The sequence below is a fragment of the Somniosus microcephalus genome, chromosome 5 (genome assembly GCF_052327205.1).
Source record: "Somniosus microcephalus isolate GS21.2 chromosome 5, FLI_Smic_1.0, whole genome shotgun sequence".
Taxonomy (NCBI): Eukaryota; Metazoa; Chordata; class Chondrichthyes; order Squaliformes; family Somniosidae; genus Somniosus; species Somniosus microcephalus.
The window spans coordinates 124,476,142-124,496,597 of NC_140991.1; the positions used below are offsets into that span (position 1 = coordinate 124,476,142).

Consider the following 20,456-nt stretch of genomic DNA (forward strand, 5'->3'; position numbering starts at 1 on the left):
CCTTTTTTCTTTCTCTTACTCCTAAATTGGCCAAATTCATCATCCGAGCTAACATTGGCCATGGTTCAAACAAAAGGGGCTGACTTTTACTGGTCATTCACAGGCAGTTTAAAATGGCAACAACCTGCACGTCAAGCTTATAAAGGTGGGGATAATGTTCCATGCATCTGAATAATTAGTTAGTGTTGTGTATGTACCTTTAAGGGAATAACTGGTCTCAGACTGCAGTACCGGCAGTGACCACCCCTGTATAAAAGGCGCTAGCAACCTTCTGTAGTTTCAGTTTCCCGATTGTCTCCATTCAGTAAAGACTTGTTATAATCAACTCCTGCTGTCTGTGTCTCAATTATACACGGACATAATATTGGCGACGAGCAGATACGAACTTACCTACAGTCTGCACCACCTCATGGGATCCGTTCCTGAAGCGAAGTGAGCAGGGGTCGAGGCCAGAAGGAAGAAAGAAGCAGTAGAAACGGGCGTCGACCGTGGGCATCCGCCCCTGAGTCAGCGGAGTTGAAGATTACAGGAGAAGCTGTCGAGAGCGGGGCTTGGTTCCTGTCGACGGTGCTTCAGCTAATTGGGCTGGTGGCAGGTAGTACACTGATCCTTCCTGGGCTGCGGCGGTCTAGAACTCGAGCGGGTGGCTTGCAACGGGGCCAAGCAGCGTTGTCGGGAAGAGGAGAGAGAGAGAGAGGGTGGAGCACACAGGGCGCGGCCGGTGCTACGAAGCCGGGCAGCGTACGGACCCGAGAAGAGGGAGGCAAGAGTCCCACAGGGTTGTTCCACGACGGGAAAATAATAAAATAAAAAAATAAAAAACGGAAACTGTGGAAAGCAGCGCTAGCAACAGCGGGGAAGAAGGCAAAGCGCGGGAGGCGCCATCTTAATCCAGCGGGGAAGAAGGCAAAGCGCGGGAGGCGCCATCTTAATCAGCGGGGAAGAAGGCAAAGCGCGGGAGGCGCCATTTTGTTAAATCGGGGAAGAAGGCACTGCGGGAGGCGCCATTTTAGATTTCCAAGATGCCGAAGACTGGCTGTATCACTGCCTTTGATAATGCAATAGAGGACTGGACCACGTATGTGGAAAGAGTCGAGGTATATTGCGAGGCAAACTAAATAGCCGATGAGAAAAAGGCATCGGTACTGCTAAACTTAATGGGCGCAAGAACGTACGGCCTATTGCGGGACCTGATTACTCCAGCCAAACTGAAGGTGAAGAGTTTTAACGAAATTGTTGCTATCCTGCAGGAACACCTAAACCCTGCACCGCTGCTGATAGCAGAAAGATTTAAATTCCACAGGAGAACTCAGCATAAAGATGAGAGCAATGCTGAGTACCTTACGGAACTACGCAAGCTATCAAAGCACTGCCAGTTCGGAGCAGGACTGGCAGATACCCTACGGGACAAATTTGTCTGTGGACTCCTGAGTGAAGGAACACAGAAGAAGTTACTCTCAGAGAAAGAGCTGACGCTAGATAAGGCTTTCAGCATGGCAGTATCGTACGAAGCAGCAGCCAGGGGAGCTGCGGAAATACAACAAAAGCCACAGGAATACGGCACCCACGAAATGACACGGGGATTTGCAAAATGTTATCGCTGCGGCAGAACTAACCATGACCAGAAGGACTGCTGGTCCAAGGACAAAATATGCAGGCAATGCGGAAAGATGGGACACCTTGCACGAGTTTGCAGGTCTGGGAAGAAGACCAACGACAACAAAAAGGCTACAAAGGAACCGTACAAGAAAGTACAAAAGATGATGGACAGTAGTTCCGAAGACCAGATGAGCGATAGTGAATCCGGGAACAAGAGACTAAGCTGTCTCAAACTTCACAATGTAATCGCAAAAGAGGATCACCGAACCATTTGGGTCACCCTCACGATAGCAGGGTCCCAAGTTAAAATGGAATTCGATACAGGATCAGCGCTAACCGTCATGAATCGACGAGACTACGAGCGGCTATTCTCACATATACCCTTGAGAGAGACATCCATCGTCTTGACGACGTATACGGGGCAAAAAGTATACCCCAGAGGAAAAGTAAGGGTGCCTGTCGAATACAATGGCAAGAAAATACGGAAATTGTATCTCTACATACTGCAAGATGGTGGACCACCGTTATTGGGACGTGAATGGATCAGAAAGATAAGCTTAGATTGGCACTCCATTCAGGCAATGACGGTGGATGGTAAAAAAGATGACGACGTCACTCCTGGACGATTGTCAACAATCTTAGCTAACGCCAAAGAGGTATTTCAACAAGAACTGGGCACGCTTAAAGGCGTAACCGCCTCGATAAAAATAGAAGAGAATGCAATTCCCAAGTTTTTCAAAGCAAGACCGGTACCATATGCAATTCGCCCAGCCGTCGAGGCAGAGCTGGAGAATGCAGCCATGTTGTCTAAGGTAGACTGGAGCGAGTGGGCAACACCCATCGTTCCTGTCATGAAGAAAACGTTAAACAATAAGTCTGAGGAGCCAAGGAAGGTTCGCATCTGTGGGGACTTCAAGGTGACGGTGAACCCAGTCCTTCACACAGTACAATATCCTCTTCCAAGGATAGAAGACATCTTCGCCTCACTATCTGGAGGGAAGCGTTTTACAAAAATTGACCTAGCACAAGCGTATTTGCAGATGGAGGTTGAAGAATCCTCTAGGAAGTATCTCACGATAAACACTCACAAAAGGTCTTTACCAGTATCAACGATTGGTATTCGGAGTAGCATCAGCTCCGGCGATATGGCAAAGAGCGATGGAACAAGTCCTGCAAGGGATTCCGGGGACTCAGTGTTACTTGGACGACATCCTAGTGACAGGTGAAGATGACAGCGAACACCTTAACAACCTAGAACAGGTGCTCACTAGACTACGGGAACATGGGCTACGAGCCAACCGCCCCAAGTGCGAGTTTTTTAAGAAACAGATATCGTATTGTGGCCACGTGATTGATGAAGAGGGGTTACATAAGTCCCCTGACAAAATTGAAGTGGTTGTTAAGGCCCCAGCTCCTGAAAATGTGTCGCAACTGAGGTCATTCCTCGGATTGGTGAATTACTACCATAAGTTTTTACCGAATTTGTCCACAATTCTGAACCCACTGAACGCCCTACTACGAACGGGAGTAGCATGGAAATGGAGCAATGACTGTAAGCGGGCCTTTCAGAAGAGTAAGGACTTAATCACTTCAAGAGAAGTATTGGCTCACTACAACCCATCACTACCGATAAGACTGGCGTGTGATGCGTCTCCCTACGGCATTGGGGCGGTACTGTCACATAAATTCCTTGATGGTTTAGAGAGGCCGATAGCTTTTGCGTCACGCTCGTTAACTTCAGCCGAGCGTAACTACGCCCAGATTGACAGAGAGGCCCTCAGCCTAGTGTGGGGGGTGAAGAAGTTCAATCACTACCTGCACGGTCAAAAATTTACTCTACTAACTGATCATCAACCTCTTGTCTCCATTTTCAACCCTCAGAAGGGTGTACCGATAATGACAGCACAACGGCTACAGAGGTGGTCCCTTTTCCTAGGGGCACACCAATATGACATCGAGTACAAAGGAACTAAACAGCATGGGAATGCTGATGGATTGTCGCGCCTACCGTTGCCGACGGTGGAAGAAGAACTTGCAGTGGATCCAATGGAGATATTCCACTCGACCATAGTCGAATGTCTCCCTGTGACGAATGCAAACATAGAAAAGGAAACACGAAATGACCCGACACTATCCCGGGTCTATGATTTAATGGTGAAGGGATGGCCAGCACATGGCGAACCACTACTGCCAGCATTCTCGCCGAGAAGAGAACAGCTGTCAGTGTGCAGAGGAACCTTGATGTGTGGATCCAGAGTAGTAATTCCACCCAAATTGAAGGATAGAGTGCTCAATGAGCTTCATGAGGGTCATCTGGGAGGGGTAAAAATGAAGAACTTAGCCAGAGCGTTTGTGTGGTGGCCGGGAATCGATAGAGAAATCGAAGAGATGACCAAGAGCTGTACAGGATGCCAGAAGGTCCAAAACGCCCCACCACAAGCCCCTCTACATCCATGGGAGTGGCCCTCATCTCCATGGCAAAGGGTGCACATTGATTTTGCTGGTCCCTTCATGGACTCGATGTTTTTAATTGCGGTGGATGCACATTCAAAGTGGCCAGAGGTAATAAAAATGTCCTCAACCACCACAGAAAAAACTATCACAGTCTTACGAACCATATTCGCCAGGAATGGGCTGCCTGAACAGATTTGCTCTGACAATGGACCACAGTTTGTGTCTGAAGAGTTCCGGAGGTTCTTAAAGAACAATGGTGTTAAGCATTACACATCTGCCCCATATCATCCAGCCACTAATGGATTGGCCGAGAGGTTTGTTCAAACATTCAAGAAGGCTATCAAGGCAATGTGTAATGAAGATATACCACTACAACACAAGGTGGACAACTTCTTGTTTGCCTACCGGAATGCGACACATGCGGTTACCAACCAAACTCCAGCCATGATGTTCTTCAATCGAAGACTACGATGCCGCTTGGATTTGGTTAAGCCAAACGTCTGAAGAGATGTGGAGAACAGGCAGTTTCAGAATATGAATGAAAGGCCGACCAGGAGTTTTAAGATAGGTCAACCAGTTTTGGCCCGGGACTACCGCACAGAGAAATGGCAGCCAGGAACCATTTGTACACGGCAAGGACCTCTCATGTATACCGTGGACGTTGGAGAGAGCATTGTAAGACGCCATGCTGACCAGATTCTAGAGTCACTGGAAAACGTCAACTCCACACCATGATCTGATACACCTGGCGATGAAACCGACGTACCAATTGCATCTACCGCAGAATCGGTGATATTGGAAGATGAACCAAACAACGACATTGATCCCGACTCAACCTTGCCAGAAGAACCTGATACCCCAAAGAGGCGTTATCCAGACAGAATCAGGAAGCCTCCTCAAAGACTGAACTTATAATTGCTTAACCTCAACCAATGTATCTAGCAACCGTAATTGTGATTGTAATTAGTTATCATTTAGTTGTTAAATGAATGTTATGTACTGTTTATCTAAAAGGGGAGGAATTGTTGTGTATGTACCTTTAAGGGAATAACTGGTCTCAGACTGCAGTACCGGCAGTGACCACCCCTGTATAAAAGGCGCTAGCAACCTTCTGTAGTTTCAGTTTCCCGATTGTCTTCATTCAGTAAAGACTTGTTATAATCAACTCCTGCTGTCTGTGTCTCAATTATACACGGACATAATAGTTAGTGCTTCAAACTAGTCACTGGGAGAATGAATACAGCAATACAGGAAACTTTCGATTAACCGGCCCCTAAATAACCGGAAATGTCGGTTAACCGGCAAAATTCAGGAGTAGGTTCAGGTAACTTTTATTACTTTTTTTACTCCATTTGTTGCTGTGCAAGGGTGTAGCTGCAGCTGTTGCTAAGCTACAGAGAGGCTTGCAACTTGTGCCGATTGTTCTGAAGCAAACAACAGGGTTTGTTGCTTTATACAGAGCTCTCAGCTCCGTATCTTTTACTATAGCGTTCGGTTATCCGGAATTTTTGATGAACTGGCACCACGTCGGTCCCGTCCGTGCCGGATAAAAGAAAGTTTCCTGTAGATTACTGAACAACACTCAACAAACAGCTTTCAGATTTTCTTGGAATGCATACGAAATGGTTTCCTGGATCAGTATGTGGAGGAACCAACCAGGGAACAGGCTATTCTGGATCTAGTACTGTGTAATGAGAAAGGGCTAATCAATAATCTTGTGGTAAAGGGGCCTTTAGGGACAAGTGACCATAATATGAATGAATTTTATATTAAGTTTGAGAGTGATGTAGTCCAATCTGAAACTAAGGTCTTCAATCGAAACAGAGGAAACTACAAGGGTATGAGGGACAAGTTGGCCATGGTAGATTGGGAGGCTACACTAAAAGGTATGAAGGTGGACATACAATGGCTAACATTCAAGGAAATAATCCATAATTTGCAACAAACATATATTCCTCTAGGGCATAAAAACCCAAAAGGAAAAGTGATTCAACCATGGCTAACAAAAGAAATTAAAGCTAGTATTAAGTCAAAGGAGGAAGCTTATAAAGTTGCCAGAAAAAGCGGTCAGCCTGAGGATTGGGATCTTTTTAGAAATCAGCAAAGGGGGACCAAGAAATTGATAAAGAAAGGGAAAATGGAATATGAGCACAGACTAGCAAAAAATATAAAAATGGATTGTAAAATCTTCTATAGGTATGTGAAAAGGAAAAGACTGGCAAAGGTAAATGTAGGTCCTTTACAGTCAGAGACAGGAGAATTTATACTGGGGAATGAGGAAATGGCAGAGAAATGATATAAATACTTTGCTTCTGTCTTCACGGAGGAAGACACAAAAAACCTCCCAGAAATACGAGAAAACCAAGGGTATGGCGAGAATGAGGAACTTAAGAAATTATTATTAGTAAAAAAACAGTACTAGCAAAATTAATGGGACTAAAAGTCGATAAATCCCAAGGACCGGACGACCTACATCCTAGGGTTTTGAAAGAGGTGGCCATTGGGATAGTGGACGCATTGGTTGTCATCTCCAAAATTCTATAGATTCTGGAACGGTTCCTGCAGATTGGAGGCTATCAAATGTAACCCCGCTATTTAAGAAAGGAGGGAGAGAGAAAACGGGGAACTACAGACCTGTTAGCTTCACATGAGTAGTTGGGAAAATATTGGAACCTATTATAAAGGATGCAATAACCGGGCACTTAGAAACTAATAATACGATTGGGCAGAGTCAACAAATCCTGTTTGACAAACCTATTGGAGTTCTTTGAGGATGTAACTAGTGGAGTAGACAAAGGGGAACCGGTTGATGTGGTGTATTTGGATTTTCAGAAGGCCTTTGATAAGGTCCCACACAAGAGGTTGGTGAACAAAATTAGGGCACATGGAATTGGGGGTAATATACTAGCATGGATTGAGAATTGGTTAACAGACAGAAAACAAAGAGTAGGGATAAACGGGTCTTTTTCAGGATGGCAGGCTGTGACTAGTGGGGTACCGCAAGGATCGGTGCTTGGGCGCCAGCTATTCACAATCTATATCAATGATTTAGATGAGGGGACTAAATGTGACATTTCCAAATTTGCTGATGATACAAAGCTAGGTGGCAGTGTCAGTTGTGAAGAGGATGTGAAGAGGCTTCAAGGAGATCTCGACAGGCTCAGTGAGTGGGCAAGAACATGGCAGAAGAAATATAATGTGGATAAATGTGAAGTTATCCACTTAGGTAGAAAAAACAGAAAGGCAGAGTATTTCCTAAATGGTGAAAGATTAGGGAATGCAGATGCTCAAAGGGACCTGGGCGTCCTTGTACATGAGTCACTGAAAGTGAATGTGCAGGTGCAGCAAGCCATTAGGAAGGCAAATGGTATGCTGGCCTTCATTACAAGAGGATTTGAGTACAGGAGTAAAGAAGTCTACTCCAATTATATAGGGCCTTGGTGAGACCACACCTGGAGTACTGTGTACAATTTTGGTCTCCTTACCTAAGGAAGGATATATTTGCCATAGAGGGAAGTGCAACGAAGGTTCACGAGATTGATTCCTGGGATGGCAGGACTGTCGCATGAGAAGAGATTGAGTAAACTAGGCCTGTATTCTCTTGAATTCAGAAGAATGAGAGGGGATCTCATTGAAGCATACAAAATTATTACAGGGCTCGATAAGGTGGATGCTGGGAGGATGTTTCCATTGGCTGGGGAGTCTGGAATCAGGGGCCACAGCCTCAGGATAAAGGATAGGCCATTCAGGACTGAGATGAGAAGAAATTTCTTCACACAGAGGGTGGTGAATCTTTGGAATTCTTTATCCCAGAGGGCTGTGGGGGCTCAGTCATTGGGTATATTCAGAACAGAAGTCGATACATTTCTGACTAGTAAGGGCATCAAGGGATATGGCAATAGGGTCGGTGAATGGAGTTGAGGTAGAAGATCAGCCATGATCTCATTGAATGGCGGAGCAGGCTCGAAGGGCCGAATGGCCTACTCCTGCTCCTATTTATGTTCTTAATGTTCTTATGCTGAGCAATACAGCTGCATTATTAAACTCTGACTGCAGAGGGCACTCTTTGCAGTTGAATGTGCCTGCATAAAACTGAAAGAAACTGGACTGAATTCAATTGCATCTCTTTGTACATATCCACATAAACAATGCTCTTCCAAAAGGGATGTCAAACATAGAAAATTGCTATTTCCAGTACGTAAAAATATCCCAAGCCTATTTAAAAAAAAGTGTTTCACAGCAGAAGACTCAGCTTATATAATCCAATGTTTAAAGGGAACGGGCGAGGCTTAATAAACATATTATCCTATAGAAATCTACTTTGATGTGTGAAAGCTGTCAGCTGTTTCTGTCAGTATTGACTGTGAGGGAAGAAGTTTGGCAGAATCCTAATGTATCAGTGTAAAAAAAAAAGTGAAGAGTTACAAGACAAACGTAATGGAGTAGTTAATGAAAATTCTTCTTCTTCGGCAGTCCCTCGGAACCGAGGATGACTTGCTTCCACATTAAAAATGAGTTCTCAAGTGACTGATGAGTCCAATGCGGGACCTACAGTCTCTGTCACAGGTGGGGCAGACGGTGGTTGAAGGGGCGGGTGGGTGGGGTGCTTAGGTTGACGTGCGCTCCTTCCTCTTGCTCCCGGCGAAGAGACTCGAGGTGTTTGGCACCTTCCCGGATGCTTCTCCTCCACTTTGTGCGGTCTTGGGCCAGGGATTCCCAGGTGTCAGTGGGGATGTTGTACTTTTTCAAGGAGGCTTTGAGGGTGTCCTTGAAGCGTTTCCTCTGCCCACCTGGGGCTCTCTTGCCGTGTCGGAGCTCCGAGTAGAACGCTTGTTTTGGGAGTCTTGTATCGGACATGTAGACGATGTGACCCATCCATCAGAGCTGATCGAGCGTGGTCAAAGCTTTGATGCTGGGGATGTTGGCCGGAGCGAGAATACTGACGTTGGTGCACCTATCCTGCCAATGGATTTGCAGGATCTTGCAGAGGCAGCGTTGGTGTTACCTCTCCAGTGCTTTGAGGTGCCTGCAGTATATGGTCCATGTCTCTGAAGCATACAGGAGGGCGGGTATCACTGCTGCCCTGTAGACCATGAGCTTAGTGCCGGGTTTGAGGTCCTGGTCTTCAAACACTCTCTTCCTCAGGCGACCGAATGCTGCACTGGCACACTGAAGGCGGTGTTGGACTTCGTCGTCGACGTCTGCCCTTGTTGACAGTAGGCTTCCAAGGTATGGAAAGTGGTCCACATTGTCCAAGACCTTGTGGACTTTGATAATCGGGGGGCAGTACTGTGTGACGGGGCAGGTTGGTAGAGGACCTTTGTCTTACGGATGTTTAGTGAAGGCCCATGCTCCCGTACGCTTCGGTGAAGGTGTTGACTATGGTTTGGAGTTCGACCTCTGCGTGCGTGCGCAGACGCAAGCGTCGTCTGCATACTGTAATTCGATGACAGAGGATGGGACGACCTTGGATTTGGTCTGGAAGCGACGGAGGTTGAACAGTTTCCCATTTGTTCTGTAGATTAGCTCCACTCTAGCGGGGAGCTTACTGAGGGTGAGATGGAGCATTGAAGCAAGGAAGATTGAGAAGAGCGTTGGTGCGATGACACAGCCTTGCTTGACCCCGGTCCGTATGTGAATTGGGTCTGTGGTGAATCAGTTAGTCAGAATCATGGCTTGTTTGTCGTCGTGAAGCAGGCGGAGGATGGTGACAAACTTTTGAGGGCAGCTGAATTTGAGGAGGACACACCATAATCCCTCACGGTTGACAGTGTCGAAGGCCTTTGTGAGGTCAAAGAAGGCCATGTACAGCGGCTGGTGCTGTTCCCTGCATGTCTCTTGTAGTTAACGCGCGGTGAAGATCATGTCCATTGTGCCTCTTAGTGGGCGGAATCCGCATTGCGACTCTGGGAGGAGCACTTCAGCCACTGGGAGAAGGCAATGGAGGAGGATTCTTGCGAATTACTTTCCCTGTGGCAGACAACAGGGAAACTCCTCTGTAATTACCGCAATCGGCTTGTCACCTTTCTTGAAGATGGTCACGATTACGACATCTCTGAGATCTCCTGGCGTGCTCTCCTCCTTCCAAATAAGAGAAATTAGTTCATGTATTCGCGCCAATCGTGCTTCTCCGCCATGCTTTAGTGCCTCGGCGGGGTTTCCATCTGCTCCTGAGAACTTGTTGTTCTTTAGTTGTTGGATGGCCTTTTCAACCTCATGCCGGGCTGGGGTTGTGCTGAGGTGGTGGCGGGTCGCATGCTGTGGGATGGAGTTGAGGACACTCGCGTTGAAGACAAAGTCTCAGTTAAGACAGAGTTTGGCAGAATCATAATGTATCAGTGCAAAAAAATGAAGAGTTACAAGTCGAACGTAATGGAGTACTTAATGAAAATACAGTTTATGGTAATTCATTAGTGGCAGGATTTCAGCATGGTTTTTGAAAAGAAAACATGTTATTGGTTCTATACAAACATGCGGACACTACGTAGAACTGCAATACAGCTACATTTTTGTTGATTCTTTTTACACAACTGCTTTTAAAAGTAGTCATTAGGCCCAGGATATGATTCAATCAGATACTATTTGAACACAGATAGAGGTAATTTCAAATTACTATTGCAATTATGCTAGAGAGTTGCTGTAGAAGGATACTTAACGGTATCAGTAATCTGTGCTCAGTTTCTTGCAACATGGGTATCTTGTCTAGACTTTGCATTTGTTGCGAATTGGCAACTTTGAAATATGTATGTGTGACATGATGATGATTCTTAAAAATAAATAGAATTTGATCACAGCTTGTACAGGGAGGGCGGCAGTTGCTGGAGTTCAGGTCAGTCACGGCACATCCTCTGTCCTGCGCCTTTTAACTTTGTGACATTTTGCCAGAGCCACTCTCCCACTGTTGCTGTGGTGGTGGTGTCCACTCCTCAACACTTGTACCAGCATTATGGGCTACTTCAGTTTGCCCAGCCTCCTCCCAGCAGCTCTCTGGCCTGGTTCAACAGGTGATTTACTCCCACCCTGTAGTCTTCCCAAGAAGAGATAAACAGCACATAGAAGGTTAAGAAAAAGAGAAAGTGAGCGAGGAAAGGAGAGAGAAAAAGACAGGAGAAACAGGCAAGAAAGTGAGCAAACCAGAAAAGAACACAGAATAAACTAGAAAAGGGGGTGGCGAAGAGAGAGAGGATGGAGGAAAGACAGAAGAGGAAGTGGTGAAAAGGAGTGCATGCCAGACAGAGAGACAGAAAAATAGAGCCAGATACACATAGAACGGAAGAGAGGGCGAGCAAGAAAAGAAAAGAAACAAACAAACAGATAGGAAATGGGGAAGAAAGAAACTGGAGAGAGGAAAAACTGGGGGAGGGGAGAGACAAAGGAAAACAGGAGAGAAAGTAGAGAGAGTCAGAAAAACTAGCTGAGGGGGAGAAAAAAACAATTGTGAGTGAAAAGTGGAAAGAGAAATGAAAGAGAGTGGGTAAAACAGAGAAAGAGAAAACACACTAATGTGATCCTGGCAAATAAAGTGAGGTTAGCTCACTAAAACATTTTACTAGAACTCCTGATACTTACTGCAAGGTACTGGAGCATCATTGGGGTTGAGGGGTTGGAATGTAACACATCAGCAGTCATCAAAGGGCTGCTGCCAGCCTGTATAGAGCTGCAGGTTTTTTTTAAATCGCTTTTTGACACAAAGGGGGTAATGTTAATCCCCCAAAACAGGTGGATTTGGGTCAGGTGGGAAGTTAAAATGTAAAAAATGACAAAAATGAACCCAATCCACCTCAAATCCTCCCACTTCCAGTTTTAATAGAGGTGGAGAGGGTGGTGGCTGACCAACCTGCTGTCAGGAGGCACATCCCTCATTTAAATATGTTAATAAGGCTGTGTGCCTAAGATTTTATTTGTGTTCCAGCTTTAACACTGGCCAGTCGGGTTTCCTGAGGCTCGAGAAACCGGCCAGCTGAAGGGAGGCGAGAACAGCTGGATGGAACAGTGCCTTTCCAGCACTGCTCATGGACCAGGAGGAGCAGGGAGCTTCCCCCGGCCCACCAAGCTGCCCAGTTAACCTCCCCAGCGATCGGAACACCCCGCGATCGAACCCACCCCACCCCACCCCCCCCAATTGTCCGCCCTGGCCTGTGATCTTCTGCACAGCCCCACCCCCCAGATCTTCTCCATGACCTTCCACTGATCTTCTCCACGACCTCCCACTGATCTTCTCCACAGCCACCCCTCTAATTTTCTCCATGCACCTCCCAAATCCTCTCCATAGAACTCCCCCCACCCCCCGCTCTTCACCACGGCCCACCCTGATGCTCTCCAAACCCCCGCCCCCCGATCTTGTCCATGGCCCCACAACCAATCGTCACCACGTTCTGCATTCTCTCCGCACCCCCCCCCCACCACAATCTACCCCCGAGCCACGATTCCGCCCTCCCTCCACTCCGCTCCCAGGCTGTGGCCTGGTGTCGCAGGCCTATCTGCCCGACAGCCAGCCAACCTCTCAATCTGGCTGCGGCTAGGAAACGGATTCCAAAAATTGGTAATCAGGTCCTGCCATCAATTTCAGCAGCACCTGAAGGAAATCGTTAAACTTCGCACCCCCGCCTACCCCCGCTCTCTCCCTGTAAATATCAGTCATGAATTGGTTGCTGGAGGGGGAATGAAAACAGCTTAAATACCTTGTCACAAGGAAATAGCCCACCAGAAGGAAAACTTTAAAAACAGGCCTTGTGAAGAGAATCTCTAATTTAAATAGAACTCTGTGCACAGTAACGGCAGGGGGCTTGCTCTCCCCAAAAGGATACAGGATCCTTTGGGATTCTCACGGAAAAAGCGGGTCGTCGAAATACAACACTATGGAACCATTCACAGGATACTCTAGAAATCTTCCAATTTCCCATATGGCCAGTCTGGTGCACAGGACTCCAAAGTGCTTCCTTGCTATGAACTGAACCTATCAAGTAGAGTAGGTCTCAGGCCTCGATTCCCAATACTACAGGGCTCAGGTGCCCAGTGTTGTGGCACTTTGTGCATCCGTCATCTCATTATTGTCCTCAGACAGATGGGAAGGAGGCAACAGAGAGATTTTTTTCAGACTTACCAGCATCAGTACGCTTAGTTTTGAAAACTACCGAATTAATTGTTTTTGCTTATATAGTTATCATCAAGAACGACATGTTGGTGATCAAGCAATGAGGAAATGTAGTCTTTTTTATTCGTTCCTGGGATGTGGGCGTCGCTGGCAAGGCCAGCATTTATTGCCCATCCCTAATTGCCTTTGAGAAGGTGGTGGTAAACAATATAAAAATATTATTTTACTCCAGAACTTCCAAGATATTTCTCCAACTAAAGATCTGCCCACTCCTTGAATACTGTACTAGAGAAAAAGAAGTCCAAAAGTTGGTTGGACTTCTGTCCATTTTGAGCAACTTTTCCCACAGGAAGATCTGTGAAGTAAGACACACAAAGATATAAGGGAAGACTTTGACTGACCTTACACCTTCTTCTGGTGTGCCTGAGGCTTTACTGTGGCTGCTCAGTACTGGCTCCTCTTTCTTAAACTGTTAAAGGAAGAACAGAAATTAGAAACAGTAATACTCTATAATTTAATTAGGCAGCCGTGAATTGACAATGCCTCTATTCCTACTGATACACAACTGCCACATCGTTAATCTCTGGCTTATTTAGCCTACATGGGTCAACAGGGGACAGCTCGAGAGCAGGATGGCAATAACATGCACCAATTGCGCATATACACAAATGTGCCATCACATCTTGCACCCAAAACTTAAGTGGCAAATAGTACAGTCCCCTGAACTGTTCATATCACGGGATGTAGCAGTATGAATCATGCTGCCAGAAAAATAACCCATTTCCCACTCTGATTAGTTTTGAAATTGCTAATTTCCGTGAAACTAGTGTTATAGTCCAAATGACCACCAATTGCTCCAGGTAAATGATTTGAATTGTAAAGGGAGTACTAGTTATCTTCTGCTTCACGCATCTGATACGTTGGCCCAGAAATTCGGGTCTCCACGGGTGAGTACGCACGGGGTACTCACGCGTGGGCCCGATGGAAGTGCCGGTTTCTTGCATGCACTGCGCATGCGTGGGAAACCGGCACTTCCGTTCCTCTGAACGAAGGGGTTCAGAGGTCGAACGCGTGCGCACGGGAGTCTGCGCGTGCGCTTTGAACTGACGTTTTTTTTTTATACAGGTTTTTCCGTGAGGGTAAGTCTTTAGATTTTAGAAATGTAAAAACCAGGCGTAAGGCCTGCATTTTAAAAGGTAAGTGGTCAATTAATTAAAATTAAAACATTTTTTCCACAGGTTTATTATTTTTAAATACTTTAAAGGTACGTTTATTTTTAGCCCTGTTAGAATATAAAATTATTTTTTTCAAAAATTTAAATTGTTTAAAATCGTTATTTAATGTAATTTATAGTTTATTTAAAAAGTGTGATGATTTTTTAAAATTTATTTGAAGGTTTACTACTATTTTGGGGCTGTAGTATTTATAAGTTTTGACAGGTCTTCCTGTCACTACTTATGAATGGTCTTCTCCCTCCTCCGATTGGCTGCCCATGGCTCACGTGATCCCAGGGGACGCATCGCACTAACTATGCCCCTGGGACATGCAAGCACAGTGCGCCGGCAGCTGGGCCGGGGCCCTACAGCTCAACTGCCGGCGCGCAAGGTAAGTGCAGGTCGGGGGCTTGCACCTGCGGGAAGCCCCCGACCCGAATTTCTGGGCCGTTGTCACCTTCAGCAGCCCAACTTTAGTGCAGTAAGGCAAACAGAAGTGCGGAGAAGCACCTCAAGAGTTGTGCCCACTGCCCGCCCAAGCTCTGGCAGCATTCAGCACCCGCCCCGTACCCCATACAGGGCAGTAATGCAATTTTCACACCACTGGCCTGCACAGATCTTCCCTGGCTATCACAGCAGCTGGAAACAAGTCATGATTAAACAGAAGCAGTGTAAGCTTAGCATTAATGTTTTCTAGTGCATTCCACAATAGCAAGTAACCCAACTACAAATGAAAAAATTGTAGTTATTTCAGGGCTTTCAGCTGAGAAATTTCACTGGTACCTATTCTTCACACATCACAGTCATGCACTGGCAAATCAAGCTTCATCCTCCACAGCCATATGGTCTTCAAAATCAAGAATGACAAAGTTATAAATGGCTGCCAATCTGGAATTGTGAACACTAATTACACAAAAATGTCTTAATCTCCAAGTGCCATGGTCTCTCCTTCATTGTCATTTCACAGTTATTAACATTAGGTACACTTACATTATGTGAGACCAGTGCTACCACCATCACTTCCAGTCATACAGATTTTATGTAGCTGGCTGAAACCAGGAGATAAAAAAAACATTGTTTTTCACAGCTGTAGGCTTCAGCGAATTTTGCAGGCTTACCTTTGAGTTCCAGCCAGCTGCACAGGATTGTGCACTGGGTATCAATGGTGCAAGCATGGGTGTCATTGCACAAAAGCACAGGATGACTGGTCTGTCGATTCATTTTTCAGGACTAGTAACAATTTAGCAATTACATTTCTGCTACAGTGATGTAGGGCAACCTATTCAATACCTTCATATCTGGACAACTCGGCAGAAACAGGTGAGAGAACCGAACGTCATAAAAGAGGCACTCTGTTATACAAGATGTCAGGAAATGATGATAGAACCTGTTTCTATGTTTTAAATCCAATATATTTTTCCATCGGAAGAGGATCCCTAATAAGACCCAACTGACTGTGTCAAATTTACCGTGTTTATACTGTATTGCTGATTCGGCAACACCAGAACTGCACATGCAGAGAAGCACGAGACTTGAGAACTGAGCTTGGTCATGACAGGATCAAAATGGCAGATTCAACGCAAGTGCTGGTGGAGGGAACCAGTTACCTTTGCCACTGCTGGCAAATCTGCTGACTCAGGCATCCAATAAAACCAGTTTCTAAGAGGAATTTTGGTGCCTTCCATGGCACTAGTGTCAAGTTGTTAACACTAAAGAGTTCTCTGCGATGTCATAATGCAAAGGGCATATTAAACAATGATGATTTCTGTCCTGAATTCACTGCTGTTCATTACTCTGAAGAGATCAGTTTATTTTTTTTGGGTGTTATAGAATTCTGTAAGCGCAAAGACCCATGAAAGAAATACGTGCATCTTTTGTGTACATAGACTTGTAGACTTCGGTGGTCTCGAGGAACTCTGCATTTTTTCTTTCATTTACAACAGATTTATACACTAGGACTTCTAGTTTGATGCATACAAATGGATACCATGTTATTCCAGAATTAGGTGGTGCTCCAAGATTAATCAACAAATGCAATTAGTCAATCAGTTAATCAAACAGTTTAGTGGACAATTAAATTTATTTGTTCAGAGCAGCTTTTAAGACTTCTGACAGATTTAAATTATTTCTGCTTTCTCCAAGTTGCCATTTCCTCAAGAATATGTGCACTTGGATACTAATTTCTAGTGTAAACCCAACAACAGTAAATTATACAAGCTTACTATGAAACATATTAATCAAAAAACAAAAACTAATGGCCAGTATTTTCCGATGCCTACGGGTGTGTACAGGCTGTGTATACACCCGTAGGGACATCGGAAATGCCCGTTTCAGGCATGCGAAGCGCATGCGCTGAAAACCAGCATTTCCGATCCGTCAAGAATGCTCTTGACAGATCGCACGCCTGCCCTGGAGAAGGGCCTCTTCGGGTGGAGAGTTCCGCTTTCTACAGAACCTCCGTCCGCTGAAATCACTTAAAAACCTTACGCCTGGTAAAAGCAAGCGTAAGGCCTGCTTTTACCAGCATAAGAGTTTAAAAAAGTAAAAGAATAATTTTTTCCACTCATTTATAATTTAAAAATACTTTTAAAAAAGGTAAGTTTATTTTTAGCCCCATAAAAAACTTTAATTATTTTTTTCAAAAAATTAAATTTTTGCTTAAAATATTAAATTTAATGTAATTTTAACTCATTTTAAAAACATGATGGTTTAAAAAAAAATTATTTATTGTTTGTGTGTCTTTTTTCAGTGATCCCCATTCATACTTTTGACAGGTCTGTCAAATATATGAAGGGGGATTCCCTTCTCCCATTGGCTCGCCTGGTCCACGTGATCCCAGGGATGCTTACGAACTGCACGCGCTCCTGGGATACCTGGGCCCTGCACATTTCGTCGTGGAGAGGCCCAGGATCGGAAATGGCCAGACCCCGGGAGCCCTCCGGTAAGGGCGTAGATTTTTTCTGACAGGAGGCATCCGCACGCAGGAAGCCTCCTATCAGAAATTACGGGCCAATATGATTTATCAGGTGTCCAGTTCATTGGGTAAAACGCACTTCCTAACAGACAAGGTTCAGTAACACACTCTTAGTCATATACCAGTGGTGTTGCTCATGAATAGTCTTCAGTTGTGTTGTATTTCTGTTAATCTAGCCTGTGGGTTTAAGGCCATTGTTCTAAATAGGCAGTCCAGGTAATTGTAGTTCATTATGAACTGCTGAGGTCAATCAGAGGACAGTTATAACTACTTGTAAATTTCAGGCTCCTGGTAAATAATGGGTTTTCTTTTTTTTAAAAAAAGATTGTTTTGCACATTTAACAGTGTGACATCTGATGTGTGAGGGGCATCCACTGGACAAAAGTATTTTACATATTACTAGTGGAACTCCAGCATTACACAGTAAATTGGATAATATGCTGTTTTACAGTGGCAAGAGTATTCTACTATGTTATGTAAAATGAACGTATTGTTCTGCTGCTAAACTAGAGCTGTGCTTAAATGGGCCAGTCCCTTTAAGGCCAGAAAATCCAATTGCTATAGACATAGCCCATTACATTTGTAATCTTGCACTCATAGCTTTACAAATAAAATGTTAGTGTTAATATAAATATTACTAATAACACAGCTATCCATCTGTACATCATTAAAAGTCTTGAATGTGGGACGCACTTTCTGTACAAAGTAACTGTACTTCCTGTGTCACACTTTTACAATGGAAAACCTGTATGCCAACATGTTACAATGGAAAAACCCGATGTAAACATTTAGACCAGAAATTTGGGTCTCCACGGGTGAGTACGCACGGGGTACTCACCCGTAAGCCCAATGGAAGTGCCCGTTTCCTGCATGCACTGCGCATGCGCGGGAAACTGGCACTTCCATTCCTCTGAACGAAGGGGTTCAGAGGTCGAACGCGTGCGCAGGAGGGGCTGCGTGTGCGCATCGAACTTCGTTTTTTTTTATACAGGTTTTCCCGGGAGGGTAAGTCTCCAGGAGTTAGAAATGTAAAAAGCAGGCGTAAGGCCTGCTTTTTACAAGGTAAGTGGTGAATTAATTAAAATTAAAACATTTTTCCACAGGTTTATTATTTTTAAATACTTTAAAGCAAGGTAAGTTTATTTTTAGCCCCATTAGAAAATAAAATTATTTTTTTCAAAAATTTAAATTATTGTTTAAAATAGTTATTTCGTGTAATTTATAGTTTATTTAAAAAATGTGATGTTTTTAAAAAATGTATTTGAAGATTTAGTGCTGTTTTGGGGCCGTAATATTTATAAGTCTTGACAGCACTTCCTGTCAGACTTATGAATGGAGCATTCCCTGCTCCGATTGGCTCCCCATGGCCCACGTGATCCCAGGGGACGCATCGAACTAACTGCGCCCCTGGGATACGCAAGCACTGCGCGCTGGCAGCTGGACCAGGCCCCGGATCGGAATTCCACGGGGGCCCACAGCACAACGTCCGGCACGCCATGTAAGAACATAAGAACATAAGAAATAGGAGCAGGAGTAGGCCAATCGGCCCCTCGAGCCTGCTCCACCATTCAATAAGATCATGGCTGATCTGATCCTAACCTCAAATCTTCTATCACTCTCCATCCCACCCGAACCCATGTGATCTCCCGGGAGAGGCGAAAAACCAGATAAAAAACCCAATGGCCAATTTGGGAGAAAATATCTGGGAAATTCCTCTCTGACCCATCTAGGCGATTGAAACTCTTCCAGGAGATCACTCTGTCCCTATATTTTCTACAGTACTTACCTTCTGTAAAGGCGATCTCCACGCCAGCCAGGAACAGGAATAAAACCATCTCCTGAAATCTAACACAGAATTAGAACACAAGAAGTAGGAGCAGAACCAGGCTACACGGCCCCTGGGCCCGCTCCACTACCGACAGGGCCATGACCATTCTGAACCTAGACTCATGTCCAATTTCCTGCCCGCTCCCCGTAACCCTTAATTCCCTTTACTTCTAGGAAACTATCTATTTCTGTTTTAAATTTATTTAATGATGTAGCTTCCACAGCTTTCTGGGGCAGCAAATTCCACAAACCTACCACCCTCTGAGTGAAGAAGTTTCTCCTCATCTCAGTTTTGAAAGAGCAGCCCCTTATTTTAAGATTATGCCCCCTAGTTCTAGTTTCACCCATCATTGGGAACATCCTCACTGCATCCACCCGATCAAGCCCCTTCACAATCTTATATTTTTCGATAAGATCGCCTCTCATTCTTCTGAACTCCAATGAGTAGAGTCCCAATCTACTCAACCTCTCCTCATATGACCACCCCCTCATCCCCGGGATTAACCGAGTGAACCTTCTTTGTACTGACTCGAGAGCAAGTATGTCTTTTCTTAAGTATGGACACCAAAACTGTATGCAGTATTCCAGGTGCGGTCTCACCAATACCTTGTATAACTGCAGCAATACCTTCCTGTTTTTATATTGTATCCCCTAGCAATAAAAGCCAACATTCCATTGGCCTTCTTGATCACTTGCTGCACCTGCATACTAACTTTTTTGAGTTTCGTGCACCAGGACCCCCAGATCCCTTTGTACTACAGTACTTTCCAGTTTCTTGCCATTAAGATAATAACTTGCTCTATGATTTTTCCTGCCAAAGTGCATAACCTCACACTTTCCAGTATTGTATTCCATCTGCCAAATCTCTGCCCACTTACTTAGCCTGTCTATGTAAGTGCAGATCGGGGGCTTGCACCCATGGGAAGCCCCCGACCCGAATTTCTGGGCCAATATGAAAAACCCTGCATCAATTTGTAAGCAATTTACTGTCACATATTGTTAATGAACCAACTGAAAAATGGCTTTTGAAGAAAAATTGCCATTCTTTTTCTTACTAACTAAAGTTTCTAAAGTCTAAAATAAAGTAAATTCAAAATGATGTGGGATTTTAATAGAGTACAATGGGGAGAAACTGTTTCCACTGGCAGGAGGGTCGGTAACCAGAGGATATAGATTTAAGGTAATTGGTAAAAATACCAGAGGGGAAATGAGAATTTATTTTGCGCAGCAAGTTGTTATGATCTGGAATTGAAACTGTGGCGTCTCACTCCAGCAGGTAGTAAATTGTTCCTAC

At 44.8% G+C, this 20,456-nt stretch overlaps 1 protein-coding gene across 2 annotated transcripts in view; it reads right to left on the minus strand.

Annotated features, from left to right (window-relative positions):
- LOC147117293 (band 4.1-like protein 4B) overlaps positions 1-20,456 on the minus strand; it is a 114,378-nt gene that overhangs the window by 23,192 nt on the left and 70,730 nt on the right. For both annotated transcript variants that reach the window (XM_085987128.1, XM_085987127.1), the window contains exon 4: positions 13,549-13,616. In XM_085987128.1, the coding sequence (XP_085843254.1) occupies positions 13,549-13,616 (68 nt within the window). The remainder of the gene's footprint in view (positions 1-13,548; positions 13,617-20,456) is intronic.